The sequence below is a fragment of the Saccoglossus kowalevskii genome, chromosome 15 (genome assembly GCF_978046115.1).
Source record: "Saccoglossus kowalevskii chromosome 15, keSacKowa6.1, whole genome shotgun sequence".
Classification (NCBI taxonomy): Eukaryota; Metazoa; Hemichordata; class Enteropneusta; family Harrimaniidae; genus Saccoglossus; species Saccoglossus kowalevskii.
The window spans coordinates 27,061,553-27,078,033 of record NC_140655.1 but is presented as its reverse complement, the minus strand read 5'-3'; the positions used below and the strand labels follow the sequence as shown (position 1 = coordinate 27,078,033).

The 16,481-nt window shown below is 35.9% G+C and overlaps 1 protein-coding gene across 1 annotated transcript in view; it reads left to right on the top strand.

Moving 5' to 3' along the window:
* LOC100369506 (splicing factor 3B subunit 4-like) overlaps positions 1 to 16,481 on the top strand; it is a 29,679-nt gene that overhangs the window by 7,089 nt on the left and 6,109 nt on the right. The window contains exons 2-7 of the mRNA XM_002732384.4: positions 2,322 to 2,405; positions 7,725 to 7,870; positions 8,842 to 8,970; positions 12,986 to 13,166; positions 13,798 to 13,941; positions 14,854 to 15,099. Of these exons, the coding sequence (XP_002732430.1) occupies positions 2,322 to 2,405; positions 7,725 to 7,870; positions 8,842 to 8,970; positions 12,986 to 13,166; positions 13,798 to 13,941; positions 14,854 to 15,099 (930 nt within the window). The remainder of the gene's footprint in view (positions 1 to 2,321; positions 2,406 to 7,724; positions 7,871 to 8,841; positions 8,971 to 12,985; positions 13,167 to 13,797; positions 13,942 to 14,853; positions 15,100 to 16,481) is intronic.

Sequence of the window (16,481 nt, the reverse complement as noted above, 5' to 3'; positions counted from 1 at the left end):
AACAGACACGAGGAGCATGGCTGCTCTCCAAATGGGTCCCTTCTTTTGTATTGACCCCCTAAGAATTGCTAATCCCCCTTTCTAACTCTTCCCCCCAAAATAATATATCGCCCCTTTTAAAATGTATTGACCCACAAATTAATGAATATTCATGAGCACAGAAACTGCTACGTCATGAATAAATTAGCATAATTTTAAAAAAATTTGCATAGAGTGTAGGTACTCCTTCTGGAGCTCTGCCTAATACAGTGGCCCCTCGCTAAGTCGCGGGTGTTGGGATCCAAGCAAAAACCGCGACTTATCGGGGGCCGCGACTTACCGAGGGACGTCGTGAAAGAGGGAGGTCGTGCATTTAAAAACATATAAAAAGCACATATAAACCCTCGGTTTAGTTAATTGATGTATCATCACATGTGTCAGGCAGTATTCGAATAAAATCATGATTATGTTTGCTGTAAACATTGCGTTGATTATTTTGTTTGGGTCTGATATTATGTGGGCCGCTTGCTGTTGCTTGCGACTTCGACGGTAACAGCTTCCAAAATAAACCAGTTTCATCGCAATTATAAACATGTTCGTCAAAATAACCACCTTCATAGATAATTTCTCTCAGTTTTTCGGGAAAAGTTCCGACAGCGTCAATGTTCCCAGATCGAGCTTCGTCTTGGATTGAGACTGCGTGCGTCGATAGCGTGTCTTCTTTGCCATCGCAAGAACCACCCTGAACTGGCCTTAAATTCAAAGTCGTCATATCTGAGTTGTATGCTTTGCATTGGGTGATGGGACCAGATAGTGGAGTTCCGGCAGACCGTTCTTAAAGAAACGTAAACAGCTTTATCGGTGTCATCATTGTCGGACACTTTCGCTTGTTTTTCTGTTCAGTCCCGCCTCTTGGTCAACTTTGAAAACAAATTTACTTTTCATTTTTTACCCACCCACGAATAGTGGGCTCAACCACGTGCAACCCTTAACTTGGTTTGACACGGTCGATCGCCGTGAGTTTATGGCGTACGAACAGGCTGTATACATGTAGCTTTCGCTTTGACATGCTGCTCAATTGAGAAATAGAGATCAGAATTCTATGAATTCAACTCATTGTAGCGAGTTTTTGTAAAGGTATACCAAAATGGGACCGGCCAAGAAGTACGTACGGTCACTACTCGACACCCCTGTTGACACCTTGAGTAAGGCTGCCGTCACCCATTGCGTCTCAGCAATTGACGGACAGTAGGTGTTAAGTTGTCTCTTTAACGGTTAGTTAAAAATACTATGCCACGAAACATTAGTCTTTGTACTTCAAAACTGCTGTCAAAACACAATAGAAATTTTGGGAGCCATCCAAGTACCCGCGACTTAGCCGAATCGCGACTTACCGAGGCGCGACTTAGCGAGGGGCCACTGTAACTTTATTACACTACTATGCCATCAGAGGGCGCAGTATGGTAAATAAAATACAAATCTTAAGAAAAAATACAGAAGCTAGACTATAAGATAAAATTAAAAATAAAAGATGTTAAAAGCTTAATAGGAAAAACAAATTAAGGATAGTTACAGGATTCTACAGACTGTTATTTATTGTCAATCAATGACGAAACTCTTGGTTCTAATTAAATTTCATAAAAAGCAGAAAGAACAGTAGTCTCAATTAGTGACAGCCATCAAAGATTTTATTTCTGCCCAGTGCATGAAGGCGTGAACTTTGCGAATTCGCAAATCTTGCCGACGAGACATACTAGTACACTATTCTGTCAGGCATTAGTGAGGTCTGATGCCGTTTGGCCGGCGAGGGCCTACTCACACCTACATGTCAGACTATAATCTCAATGCGTATTATGAATGGCTAGAATGATTTTTTCTGATGAGTTGACAAACTAAAGCCATAAAGCAAACATACTGGACTGTCACAACACTGGCTACATCTGAACAGTGTTTTCCCCATGGAAAATGGGAGAGCATAATTTTGGAATATTTGGGCAGATTTGGCCACTTTTCGTGTTACCTGTGTACCTTGCATAAATAGTGAGGCGTTTTTGCTTGTGATCAATCAGTGAACAACTTTAAAAGACATGCGACATCACTGGTTGCCTTGAGAAGCTTCATTATTCCAGTAATTACTTTATAGGCAGAGCACTGATTGTTCCGAGTTGAAATACACCCCAAATTTCTGTGAGTTGTTATAGTTGTTGATCAGTGAGCTTGTGTTATTACTTTTAAATTTTGTGTCGAAATTTTTTCTCATCAGGCAATCATATATCGTATATGTCATATATTCATATAAATTTTCATCAATAACAAACTTCTTGATTTCTTTATTTTCTCAGATGCTACCGTTTATGTTGGTGGTTTAGATGAAAAAGTCTCTGAAGCACTATTATGGGAGCTGTTTTTACAGTCAGGTCCCGTCGGTGAGTCCACTTATCAATAGAAATATATTCACGTAAAACAAGGCACAAAATTTTAAAAAGTTTGCTGGGCTATCAATTTTAAAATCTGGTAGTGCCATAATAATATTGGTTGGTTCACTAAAATTAGTAGTCACTTTGAGCCATACAGAGAAGTGTTAATGAAAATAAATACTGTAAAATATTTTATTTTTGCTTGGAATGAATTTTCACTGAAGGAAAGATTCTGTGAAAATAAAATCCAGTGAATATACCTTTTTCTTTATATTTTACATTCAACTCGCCAAAAATCAGTGAAAATAAATTCCATACAAAACATCCAAAAAGCCTTTTCAGTGAAAATTAAATCCAGCTAAAATAAAGTATTTTACAGTACATTTAATTTGTGTACACCCATATTTTTGAAGATAAATTGGTTAATTTAAAAATTGAATTTCTAGTAGTTTGGTTGGGCTACCGATTTTGGAAAATAGTTGCTCTAGGACAAGATTTAGTAGTGTAGGGCTACTGCATTCTCCTTCCCAGAGTTCCTTGCAGCTAGAACACCAAACACATACTGCCATTTTGTGGTGAAATGCTACAAGACTTGGAGTGATTTCGTTGTTAGAGGACTCCCTTGTTGATTTATTCCAACCGGAAAACAAGTTTTAAAATATTTTATCAATAATTGATAATGATTTTTGTATAAACACACGTTAAAGAGTGAAATAGTTATAATTTACAAAAGAAAGTAATTTCATTGTATAATAGCGGTTACTAAGGTGTTACTTGGTTCATATAGCTGCTCATCCTGTCGATTGCCAGGTGATGAAATATAAACAAATAAAAGCTCTTTGTGGTATTGACAACTACATAATCCTACTGCCACACTGTTTGTGCTAAGGTAAAAAACGAGCTTCAAGCTTTGAAAACAGACAGATTCTACAAACAGCACGCACCCTTTCATCAGGTTCGAAAATCGAACGCCTACAGTGCAAAGTTTTGGTTGGCGTCTTTGAAAGTAGTACCACTGTGACAAATCGATCAATCAACGATGAGCATACGATCTCGTGGTGGCAGAGATATATTCGTAGAAATAGAACTCTGCCTGGGAGATTGAGGCTACTGTTAATATAGAGCACTATCCAGCACACTGAAAATGGGTAAATGTTTATTATTAGAACTTTTTGAGGTCACAGAGGTCACAGCTTAGCCTTGCTGATAACTTATCCTATGAAGCTTGTAATCCATATTGTTTTATCAGATGTGAACTTGAACCAAAATGCCCTCGTTTTGTCACCATGAGGCCACAATTGTATCATGACTCTGAACTGTCAAAAATAATGGGATTTGAAAATATAATTATTATAAACATGCTATATGTTGTTGTAATATAATTGTAAAACATGTGATTTTGGCTAATCTGTGAAATGTATCTACCGGTAATTTGAAAGAAAGTATATTCTCACTCTAAGACTTTAGCTAAATCAAGATTCTGTATTTCATGCATGGAATAAAATTCACTAAAATAACGTGTAGCTATTTCAAAGTTTTTAACATTATATCTACCCGTGCCTTTTTTTCTAAAATACAAAACATTTTGGTATCTTGTTTTTTTACCATTTGGTCCCAAAAGTAGGAATTTATTAGTTGTTATCTGGGTTAGTCAACTAATTTGAGATAATTATGTATGTATATTTCTTGTACATGAATGCATGTCATTAAGTTACTGCATTAATGTCATCCTGTGTGCGAGTTTTTTTATAATGGAAGTACTGTAGAATAGTTTATTTTTGCTTGGAATTTATTTTCGCTATTTTCAATGAAAAAAAATTCCATACAAAACGCCCAAAAAGCCTTTTCAGCAAAAATAAAGTATTCCACAGTACATAATTCAAATAATTGTTGAATCGTGGAAATATATTGTTGCATTAAAAGAGTTGCTGGCTGCCATAAATGCTGCGATATCCAATATAGAAAGTGTTTTACATGTAACTAAATTTTTAGTCCTTTGGACCAACGGTCCAACGGACTAATGCTATCACAATCTGTAAGCGTAGTCCGTGTGCTGTAGACAAAGATATCTCAAAAACCCTTCAGTCTATTTTTCTGAAACTTGGCATCATGATAGCTTGTGTGAATATCTCCAGGGCATTTTTTTTTTTATTTGGCTTGAATCATTTTAAAATTACTTTTTGGCCCAAAACCCCCCTAAAATCAGGCTTTTCTAGTGTAGGTAATCTCTGTCCAATTACCATACATGGTGAGTGGCACAATTTGCATAGTAAACATTTTGTGTTATTTTTCCTGATACACACTTCTCTTATCAAATTGTAGTTTCATAATAAAGAATGTATATTATTTGATGTGTTCATGTATGTTGTGATAGTTTATCACATAAATTATTCGTTTAATGATTAAATTAGATTAAATAGTACTAATTTGAATTTATCACGCATGCGCAGTTACGCATAAAACGACCATTCGACGATATGGCAGTGTGATTCGATGTTTCAAATTTCGCACTGAAAATTACAGTATAACAATTGTTTTGATAGAATACAATGCCTGATGTGTATTTGTGATTACATGGGCGCTGTCTTAATAAAGTAGTGTGTGTTATTGGACGAATTGAACACTTGCTGCGCTGTTTTATTGCACGAACTAGGCACTGACAGGCAACAACCAGTGGCTATATTCATAGCTGCGGTTCCATAGCTCTTTTGTACGACTGACAACTGATTTTTACATTTTTATTTATATTCGTAGTATGGTTTTGTATCTTGTCAGTCGCCTCTGCGGCCGACTAATACCGTCGAGCAATAAAAAAAGTCGGGCGGGGACAAGAGAGCTATGAATCACATACGGCTATTCATCGAATCATGATGGAATAAATACACGAGGTACAGGAACGTGTGTTCAAGGTTAACCTCGATACAATGCTAGTAATAACTCCTAGCGTATCCCGGGTGTCTTGCATCATGGAGTGCATTTAGAAGATAAGTATGTTTTACGGCGTGTCACTGAGAAAATATTAAACCGGTGCTGATAGTGCGACATTGCACTGATTACCGTCGCATCGCTTGAGCGTGGATGGTCTGTGCGAATGCACATGAAATCGTGTGAAATCGCGGTCAATCATGTTAGTCGTGTCTGAACGCAAACCTATTATTCAACATCATCGGAAGGTACTGACATGTTTTACGGAGTTTCACTGAGAGAATATTAAACCTGTACTAACAGTATGACATTTCACAGCCCTGTGTAAATGTTCCGGCCGCTAAAAACTGTAGGGTAGCGTACACATGGCTAGGCATATATTTCAACGAGTACCGTTCGCTTCACCTGAGCGTGGGTGGTCTGTGCCTGGAGTTTTTTTTTAGCTTCATGGTCTGTGCGAAGCACACGAAATCCTAATGCGGTCAATCATGTCAGTGGGTAAACACAACAATATTATTCAACATCATCGGTAGGTACTGACATTGTTTCCTTGGCCCTGTGAATCCTAAAAACCGGTCGAAACGCGACTCGATGTTGTCAACTTGTCGTTTTCAAATTAAACATTTTGAAGAAAAAAATGAACTCGAGCGTCGACGATAGCATTATGTTGATATATATCCAAAAGTTGTAAAGACTAATGTACTTTATTAAATACAGCCAAATCAAAGTCAGCTTGGACATTCAGTTGTGAGACATCACAAAATAAACGGTGCCAGCGATAGATTTCGCGAACGAAAGAACAAAATAAACGCAATCAAAGGCGCCGACCACGCGCGTTGGAAATAAATAGTACGCGTTGCGACGAGAAATCTCACCTGCATCTTTCACTCACGCAAACGCACACACATGCTATTTCCGTATATTGAATACGTTGACAACGGAAAGGACAAGTTTAAATCATCTTTGCATTAACACAACTTGAAAGCAACAGTCTCACACTGAATATATGTTTATCAATTATCAAACTAAACATTCAATGAAGCGGACTACGACGTTTAAGAGGAAAAGACAAGGCTAAGACAAAAAATGAATTGAATATCCATCTTTTGAAAAATCAGCTAAACAGTTTACCACCACGATTATGGTGAATTGGCGAATTATCAACGAAGACGACCGGACGTCTCTGGCCATGAGCTGGCTGGTTTGAATTTATCCACTTTTACAGTGATGACTATTGCGTTCGAGTTGAGTTACTAGTAATTACAAGCCTGATTTACATTTTTTTGGTGGTGTTTTTCGTCAATATAAATGCGTTGGGAAATAGCATAAGTATATTGCGTGAGTGAAAGAGGCTGGGGAGACTTTGTCACAACGCGTTCTATTTATTTGCAACGCGCGTGGTCGGCCCCTCTGATTGCGTTTATTTTGTATTTTTATTTTCGAAATGTATCACTGGCTGCGTTTTTGTATACGTCTCGCAACTGAACGTCCAAGCTGACCTTGTTTTGGCTGTAATGCCAGGGAGGGGGAAATTTCATTTCTTTTCGGAAAAACAGCTCCATCCAGCCACCTTTCATCGCATGTGATGTCATGACAGACTACTCACTGAACTCTTGAAGTACACGAAACGTGATTGTCGACAAGTTAAAATAGTCTATTTTGTGTGTAGCCGTCTTACCACCTACTTTATCAAAAAAAAGTTAGTTGAATAAATGTTAGCAGCCTTGCCTTCTATTTTGTTAAAAAAGTTGGTTGAATAAATGTTAGCTGCATTGCCTTCTACTTTGTTAAAAAAGTTTAGTTGAATAAATGTTTTAAGAGAAAAATAAAGCATTGCTATAAAAAAGGTTAAGTCAACTGTTATTTAAAAAAAAAACAGACTTTTGTTAAAATACCTGTAGCCATCCTGCCTTGTACTTTGTTAAAAAAGTTGAGTTGAATAAATGTATTGTAATTCTGACAAAAGAAAGGTTAATAAATATTTTAATGTTTAAATCAGTTGTCATTTTTGGCTCCAGTTGTGCTCTGCACAAAGGGGAGCTTATGTCAGCAATGTGCACAAAATGAGCGCTCGGTCTGTCTGTGTGGGAAACTTGTTCAAATGATATCTCAAGAAGCGATCATTATATTCAGATGAAACAAGTCTGATAATATGGAACATGCAAATTCTGGTAAGATTTTGGTCAAACCATGCATAACTAATTTGTATCAATTACCAGACCAAAGTTCTACTTAATTCCAAAGGACTCCGGTGCCCCTGGGCCCCATGTTAATAAATTTGCAGAGAATTCGGCAGTAAACAGGCAGGGGAGAGCCTTTTTGCGAAATCAAATTTGCAATCAAATCACTATCGACACATAAGCTTTCTCTTTTAATATTATATTTGTGTTTTCTTTCATATAGTTAATACCCATATGCCTAAAGACAGGGTAACACAACAGCACCAAGGCTATGGTTTTGTGGAGTTTTTAGGTGAAGAAGATGCCGACTATGCAATCAAAATTATGAATATGATAAAAATATATGGTAAACCGATACGAGTGAATAAGGTAGGAATAGCTTTTTATAATAATGAATTTCTTTTGTTGGTCATGGCAATGCACTGTGTTCAAGGGTGGTAGTCGTCGCGCCACACATGCGCGAGATATATGGGTCTCATATAAACAGAGATGACGACTTTGACTGTTGCGCAGACCAACGAGTACAAACTGAGACGTTACCAAGCTTCAATTGGCGAATTTTTACGTGATTGGAAGGTGTTGAAGGAGTCACCGGTGGTAATTAGTGAAAGTCACGTCCAGATCAAACCTCATACTTGTGATTTCCATTTGAAGAGTGCATTGGATTGTGGAAATGTTTTTCAACATAAATGTCGAACATGCAGCGCAACAACTACCGTGCTTTAAGATTGAAATTGTTGATGTCCACATAGGGTTATAATGCACATGGCTGGTTTTGTGACGCCGCAGTTTTGATCGTCAGTATATGCACTTTTGAAAATTAGTAAAACATTTACAAAAAATCTGACACCTGTTTTACCTAGATTAATGAAAATTTTGCTTTGACTATCGGTGGGAAATTCTCAATTATTTACTCCTAAATAAATGTGCAAGCAGTTATTGAAGTTCAAAACTATAAGAACATGTCAAAAATGGAAATAAATATTTATTTGATAATATTTGATAGAACGCAATAAAAAACTTGTTGTCATCAAAGTAAACTTTTGTCACCTTCCATGAGAGTTATAGACAAAAGTATGACATGAAAAATTATGATGCAAAATTTTACTTCAAAGGAACAATACACTGTTGAATTTGAGCTTTTCTTTTCTTTAACAGTAATCACTTTAATTAAGTAAAGTAAAAATTGTAATTGTAAAAATAAGTAATTCATTGTTTCCTTGCTATGTCTGTTAAGTTAAAACAAGTTAACTAGTGCAATTCCTCAACGCATTAAAATAACAAAATTAAATTGTATTACAGTAGATTGCTTACAAATATTGTTGATTCTTATTTTACAGGCATCAGCACATCAAAAGAATTTAGATGTTGGAGCGAATATATTTATTGGAAATTTAGACCCAGAAATAGACGAGAAGTTGTTGTACGATACATTTAGTGCATTTGGTGTAATATTACAGACGCCTAAGGTAGGTCAATTTGTATGGGCAGAAGTAAATGAAGAGATTAATAAGACCCCAAAAAAGTGCTGCTTTTCATCCTAGGGTATATTAAAAAAAAGTTATGCAATGACATAGTCCTTGTTCAGATGTAGTCCTAGTCCACAACAGGGACTTGCGTTTTGACCACTGTGTTGTTCGTCAACAATTGCATTTTTGACTTGACACCAGTCCATTGCTTTGATACTTGGTTGTGTAGGTATTTTGAATTTTTCTTGAACATTACCAGCCCGATTGTTTGATATTTGAGGTGTACATAATTTTTGACTCCCGTGTGCGAAGCACAAAAAGGAGTCTTTGCAGTTACCCTGTCTGTATGTCTGTATGTATGTATGTATGTCACTTTTTTTGTTCCACCATTATCTCAAGAACCACTAATCAAATTTTAGTGAAACTTGGTACATAGATGCTCTGGGATAATGCGCAGAGTTGATTAGGTTTTGGTAAAAATCCATGAATATTAATTACCTAATTTGCATGATAATTAGCTGATTTGTAGCTGTACCATGACTGTTCCACTGATATCTGAAGAACCACTCATTGGATTTTGATGAAACTTGGCACATGGATGCTCTAAACTAGTGCGCAGATTTGATAAGTTTGGGGTAAAAATTTATGAATAATAATTACCTAATTTGCATGATAATTAACTGATTTTAAGCTGTTCTATGACTTTTCCACTGATATTTGAAGAATCACTCATTGGATTTTGATGAAACTTGGCACATGGATGCTCTGAACTAATGCGCAGATTTGATTAATTTGGGGTAAAAATCTGTTTATATTAATTACCTAATTTGCATAATGATTAATCAATTTTCGGCTTTTCTCGAGTACTAATCATAACATTTCATTAAAAACTTGGTACATAGATGTCATATGACACTGCACAGACCTGATAGTTTTTAGGGTAATATCGGTACATATTAATTACCTAATTTGCATAATTAATTAATTGTCAGCTTTTGATCACGTTTCAATGAAACTTGGTATATAGTTACTTGAGGACTGTGCAGAGACTTAATTAGTTTTTGGGTAAATATTTGTGCATATTAATCACCTTATTAGCATAATTAGTTAATTTTCAGCTTTTCACCTGATATCTCAAGTACTAATCATCACATTTCAAAGAGACTTGCGACATAGATTTTCTAGGACTATGTAGAAACCTGATTAATTTTGGGATAAATAATTGTGCATATTAATTACCTAATTTGCACAATTAGGTATTTTTTTGCTGTTCTATGGCTGTTTGCACTGATTTCTAAAGAACCACTCACTGTATTTTAATGACACTTTTAAAGAGTACCCATCACATTTCAATGAACCTAGGACTATACACCATATTAGTTTTTGGTAAATATTTATGCTTCTTAATCACCTAATTAACATAATTAATTAATACTGATATCTCAAGTATTGATCATCACATTTGAATAAAACTTGGTACATAAATGCTCTAGGACAATAGACTGTCTTAATATTAAGGGACAACATGAAAAGTTCAATGTAGGATAAAAACATAATTCCTTTAGTTTTTTTCCAAACCCCCCACAGAAACGTAATTGATAATTATTTACCATGGCGTCAGACTACATTTACCATTAAATACAATCTGACAGTAGTATGGCATAGCAGTTGGTTGTCTGGTGGGTGTAAAAAGACTTTACACTCGGACCAAACCATTTTCTCGTCTTGGATGTGTTTTTTTTTCATTTTTGTCCATGATTGGATAGAGAAAAAAACGAATTACAAAATTAAAAAATAATAAAATCGTTTTTGTAGGATAGAAACTTTTTGAGGTCAAAACCCCCCACCCCTAAACTAAAGCAAATAAGTTTCGATCTTTTGACGTCGTCCCTAATTTTGGGTTAAAATCTGTTCATATTAATTTTCTAATTAGCATAATAATTAATATTTTTTTGGTTCTAATCATATTTCAATGAAACTTGGTACATTGTGCAGACCTTATTATTTTTACACTTAAATCTGTTCATATTAGTTACCTTATTTGCATAATTAGTTTTCTGCGTTTTCATCAATATCTCAAGTTCAAGTAATTTTGTGTCTCCAATACTCTCAGCACACGGAAGTTCTTTCTAAGCTATCTTTGATTTTGAACAATATGTTTGATGAAGTTAAGTTGACTTGTTCTCAACACCCAGAACCAAATAACTCTTTTTGGATTTAACAGCGTTTTGTTTTATAGGTGTTCATTTTTTTACTTGGCTACCGCAATGTTCTTGAGGGCAGTGGAGCTATTTCAACTGTCAGGTCACTTGTATTAAATAATGTTTCCATATACATGCATTAGAGAGAAAGAGGAAAGATAATATTCCCTCATTCTACCATATATGGTGCACTTTATAGGTACACAGAATTGAAAAAAAAAAAACGTATAAAGCACTGCTTTCGAACGTATGAGAAACAAAACGCATTGGGGGGGGGGGGGTGTACCATTTCATTCACAGATTTGCTTATCATTGCTTTAGTATTGTTAGATTTGTCTTGTGGTCAGTATGCTACCCAGCATATATTTAGTCCTCGTTCAGACGCGGTCCAAAAACGAGGACTTATGTTTTGACCTCCGTGTGTCCGTCCGTCCGTGCGTGCGTGTGTGTGTGTGTGTGTGTGTGTGTGCGTGCATCTGTGTGTGCGTTCGGACCTGTATCTTAGAAATGCCTTGACCAATCACAATCAAACTTCACACATACATCATACATGATATTATACATATGCACATCATTTTGTTTTACGATCTGATTCAAGATTGCCGAATGGCCGCCATTTTTGTGCTAAAAAATCCTAAAAATCAACCATTTCTCGGCTGTTTACAGATGGATTTTGTTCAAACTTGGTATATACATTAGACATTATGGGACCTTGATGCAAATAATTTTGTTTTTCAGATAAGAATCAAAATGGCCGACTGGCGGCCATTTTGTATTAATGAATGTGGTTCTTGTGCCATATCTCTGACTTGCTTTCACTGATTATGTTCAAATTTTAAATATTCATTATACATCATGTCATAGATAGACAGATATATTGGTTTGACGATCCTATTCAAAATGGCCAAATGGTGGCCTTTTTTGTGCTAAACAATCATCAAATATCAAGCATTTCTGGCATTTATGAATGGATTTCGTTCAAACTTGGTACATATCTTAGACATTACAGGTTCCTGATGCACATCTTTTATTTTTCAGATCAGATTCAAAATGGCTGTCTGGCGGCCATTTTGTTTTAATGATTGGGCTTCTAGAGCCATATCTCTTAAATGCTTTGACTTATTATATTTAAATTTTATATATTCATTATACATCATGTTATATATATACATGTATTCAAAATGGCTGATTTTGAATGCTGTTCCAGAGCAATTTCTCTCAATATGGACAAGTACTTGTTTGACGATCAGATACAAATGTCAATCATTTTAATGTTAAAAATATCATGTTCCTGACATGGTTATATTCCAGCTATATTACTATAAACAAAACTATATATCTTAAATTTGATTACTAATGGGGACTGTGCCATGCATGGCTTGTTTGCATATAACTTATCAGCAAATTACAATTACTGTAAAAACTTAACTAATTAATTAATTTAGTTTGCAGTTTCTATTAATTTGTGCACCCAATTCATTTTTATGTGCTCATTATTAGTTCCTGCTTGGACATAGTCCAAAAACAAGGACTTGTATTTTCATTCCTGTGTCCATCCCTGTATCTCAGACATGCCTGCACATGTGCACCTTAACCAAGCTTCCCCCGAAGACTCTGCTCTGGCCTAACCTTTGAGTATGAGGCCCCCTAACTCAATTAAATTAATCCCAGAGTGGAACTTACCGGTACTGTTCCAGTGCACCAACCATTATCAATGATAGGTACAGCCAAGCGTGCTTCGATTGACAACAAAGTGTCATGTCACTTGTTACAAAGTACACTGAATACATTTGTTTTACATGTATGTTTCTTAGATTATGAGAGACCCTGAGTCCGGTAACTCAAAGGGATATGCCTTTATTAATTTTGCAAGTTTTGATGCGTCTGACGCCGCCATTGAAGCCATGAATGGACAGTACTTGTGTAATCGACCAATCACAATCTCTTATGCTTTTAAAAAAGATTCCAAAGGAGAAAGACATGGCTCTGCTGCTGGTATGTATTAAATACGATATGGTTTTATTATGTTTATGTACTCAGTGATGGATTTAATGTTAAGATTAAAATGGGAATGCTATCTTTGATTATAGACCTTACAGTCTACTGGAGGGTCTAGGGTTTGATTAAACTGCTTTGTAGACAAGGTTACATAGGAATGGACACTGAGGGCGCTATACAACATATCCATATTGCTATTACCTTTTTGCATACTAGTTTGTATATGCATTGTCTATATGCTACAAACAACTTTCCAATTTGCATACTAACACGCCTCTCACTAAGCGTTCTAATCTTGCATGGATGATATGTAAATGTATTCATTTAGCAATGCGCCTATATTTAGGCCAAAATATTAATCTCAGCTGAACTAAGTAATGTTCCCTGTATAATGCAGGATCAGCTTTTAGAACAAACTTCACATTTTAGAATTTTTTTCATGATGTCACTCTCAATATGATTAAAATGAATAAATATTGGTGATATCAAATGGTATATGATTATCCCTACCCAATAATTCAGTCATAAAGCTGTCAAAATCAGTTCTCTAGAAACATTGAATGCAGTCTGCTCAGTAATGTCTTGATTTGTGATTGTTGAATTGATAATTATTTTTTTTTTTTGTCAGAGAGACTCCTGGCTGCACAGAATCCACTTTCACAAATGGATCGTCCTCATCAACTTTTTGCCGATGCACCACCATCGTCTCAACCAGACTCAGACTCTGTGCCGAGTACAACAACATCAATGCTGTCGCAACCCCCTCCTCCAGGTACTGGGCAATGTGAGATAGATGCCAAATAGTTGGCTAAAATCCACCATTTTTTTTTCTTAATGCTTTGTTGAATATCACCTATCTTTTCATCACCAGACGCACAAATTATTCTGTACTTTTTTCTTGTATTCTTCAACATTTCTGGAAATGAACCATTATTTTGGAGCCAACAGACAAAATTTAAGTCAACTCTCCATTTTTCTCAAAAAAATTTGCTATTTTGTGAAAAGGTTAATTGAGGCAAAAGTGTTAGTTTCATGTATCCTCAGTATACACCTACAATCCATACATTTTTTTGTGGTCATTAGCAATGAACTTTACACACTGACTCACAAAATGCAGCACAATTTCAGGCAAAATCAAAGATGGCCGCCATCAAAATATAACAAAGTGAATTGCATGCATGTCATATCACAAACAACAGTTTGAATAAGTTTGACAATTTATTGGCTTGAACACATTCAAAAAATCACATTAATTTAATCTGAGTGCATTTCACTCATCCAAAGGGACATATAAAAACTATCCCCAATTTCCCAGAACTATTTTTGAGGGTGATGAAATCCAAAATTTGATCTTCCATGTCATTCTGTCATTCTCTCTCTATATATATATATATATAGGTACAATATACTACATGTGGACCTCACTCATTTTTATTTTGTGATTATATCTTCAATATTTTTCAATGCTAACAGCGGAGCTATCTCAGCCGACAGGCTGCTTGTGTTCCTATATTTTACATTCAACTCATCAAAAATCAGTGAAAATATATTCCATACAAAACACCCAAGTCTTTTCAGCGAAAATTAATTATTTTACAGTAATTTATATGTAAATAAGGCACTACACAAAGGTGTGATATTGCTGCTTTGAACTGTATTGTAATTTTTTTATTTCTCCAAATAGGAATGCCTCATCGTCCAAGTGGACCACCAACCTCTATGCCACCAATGGGGATGCCCCCTCCACCTCCAGGTCATGGTGGTTTACCACCTCCTCCAGTACCCCCACCAGGTATGCCTCCTCCGGGTATGCCTCCACCACCCATGGGTCTTCCTCCTCTACCTCCGGCATTGATGCCGCCGGGCACCACCTCAGGATCAGACTTACAGACATCACAGGAACAAAGGATGATGTTTCCACCTCCAATGGGTAGGTACACTTTATTAGTGATAACGCCACATTTGGTCAGTCTTTGTGACGACAAACGTCGCGTGGGATTCCACAATCACAAAATTATTTTGGGGGATATTTCCATGCTTAATGATGATGGTCAATTTCAATGAAGTAAGAGTATTCAAATGTAATATTCCCCTGTCAAAGATCGGCCTTTCAAGTTCAAAATCAAATCGTTTCATCTTGCGACAGATGTTCGATGCAATAACATGTATTGATCGAAAGGTAATCCCGCCTTTGTACATGATTAGCCTTACAAAAACAGCGATAAAAACGGAAGTCTACAAGAAGTTACCAAGACTATCAAGGGTGCGGAGCTGACAAACCCAAAATACTAGGGTAGTAATAATTTGCCCATTGCGTCGAGACGGTCTATCCCGAGTTGCTGCACTGCGGTTAATTGCGTTTTTTACTACTCTATCGCCAGTGACACTAATTACCAAGAATTAAAAAAACAAGTGAAATTATGTCGCATTAGAAAGAAAACTGTAAATAAATCGAAGCAAAAATTATTCAACTGCAGACGAGACGGTCAAGGAAAAAACCCTGAGCTCTAGAAATACCTCTTTCATAGAGTGCCTCATTATCGAGGAATGCCACTGAAGCGACGTAATGCATGGTGTGACATCACAACCGATGCATGCTGGGTTACAATGGGAATTTTGATTGAGGTAACAAAGATGGCGGCGCAGAGTGCATGTTTTTCTGCGATGTTTAAAAACAACGATTCGTTGGCGATTTTGATATAATTTCTAAGATAATCGTCAATGAATCGTTTTAATTAACCAAACATCCTAAGTTTGTGTATTTTTAAACAAAAAAGTCAGGGACCGATGATCGCAACAGCAGCAGTGAATACCCGTTCAACGCAATGCCGTCAGCTGACAATGTTACGGTGATCGTAGCATTATGCATAGATCAATGAAAAATCGCTGATTTTAGTTTTGAAATGCTGTTGTAGAAAAAAAATGTCATTATTGATTTATTAATTTCTTCACATTTTGATAACCCGCAATCTTGCAGACTTTACATATTTAACAAAAAAATGTCTTTCCCCCAATATGAACTGACAGTAACATTAGCACTAAAACTGACTGTACTTGTTGTACACAAAATAATGATGAACCAGTTACCTCCATGGATAACATTATATTCACTGACTGGCTATAAGTATTTCCATTTCTTTCCTGTTCTATTTCAAAATTTATTTGACTTAATGCATGCATAAAATACAATGAATTTAAATGATATAATATACAAGATATGTATAAAACTATCTCTTCTTTATTGCAGTTATGTTTGTTGGGGAATTATTATGCAAATAAAATTATGCAAATAAAATTATGCAAATAAGATGT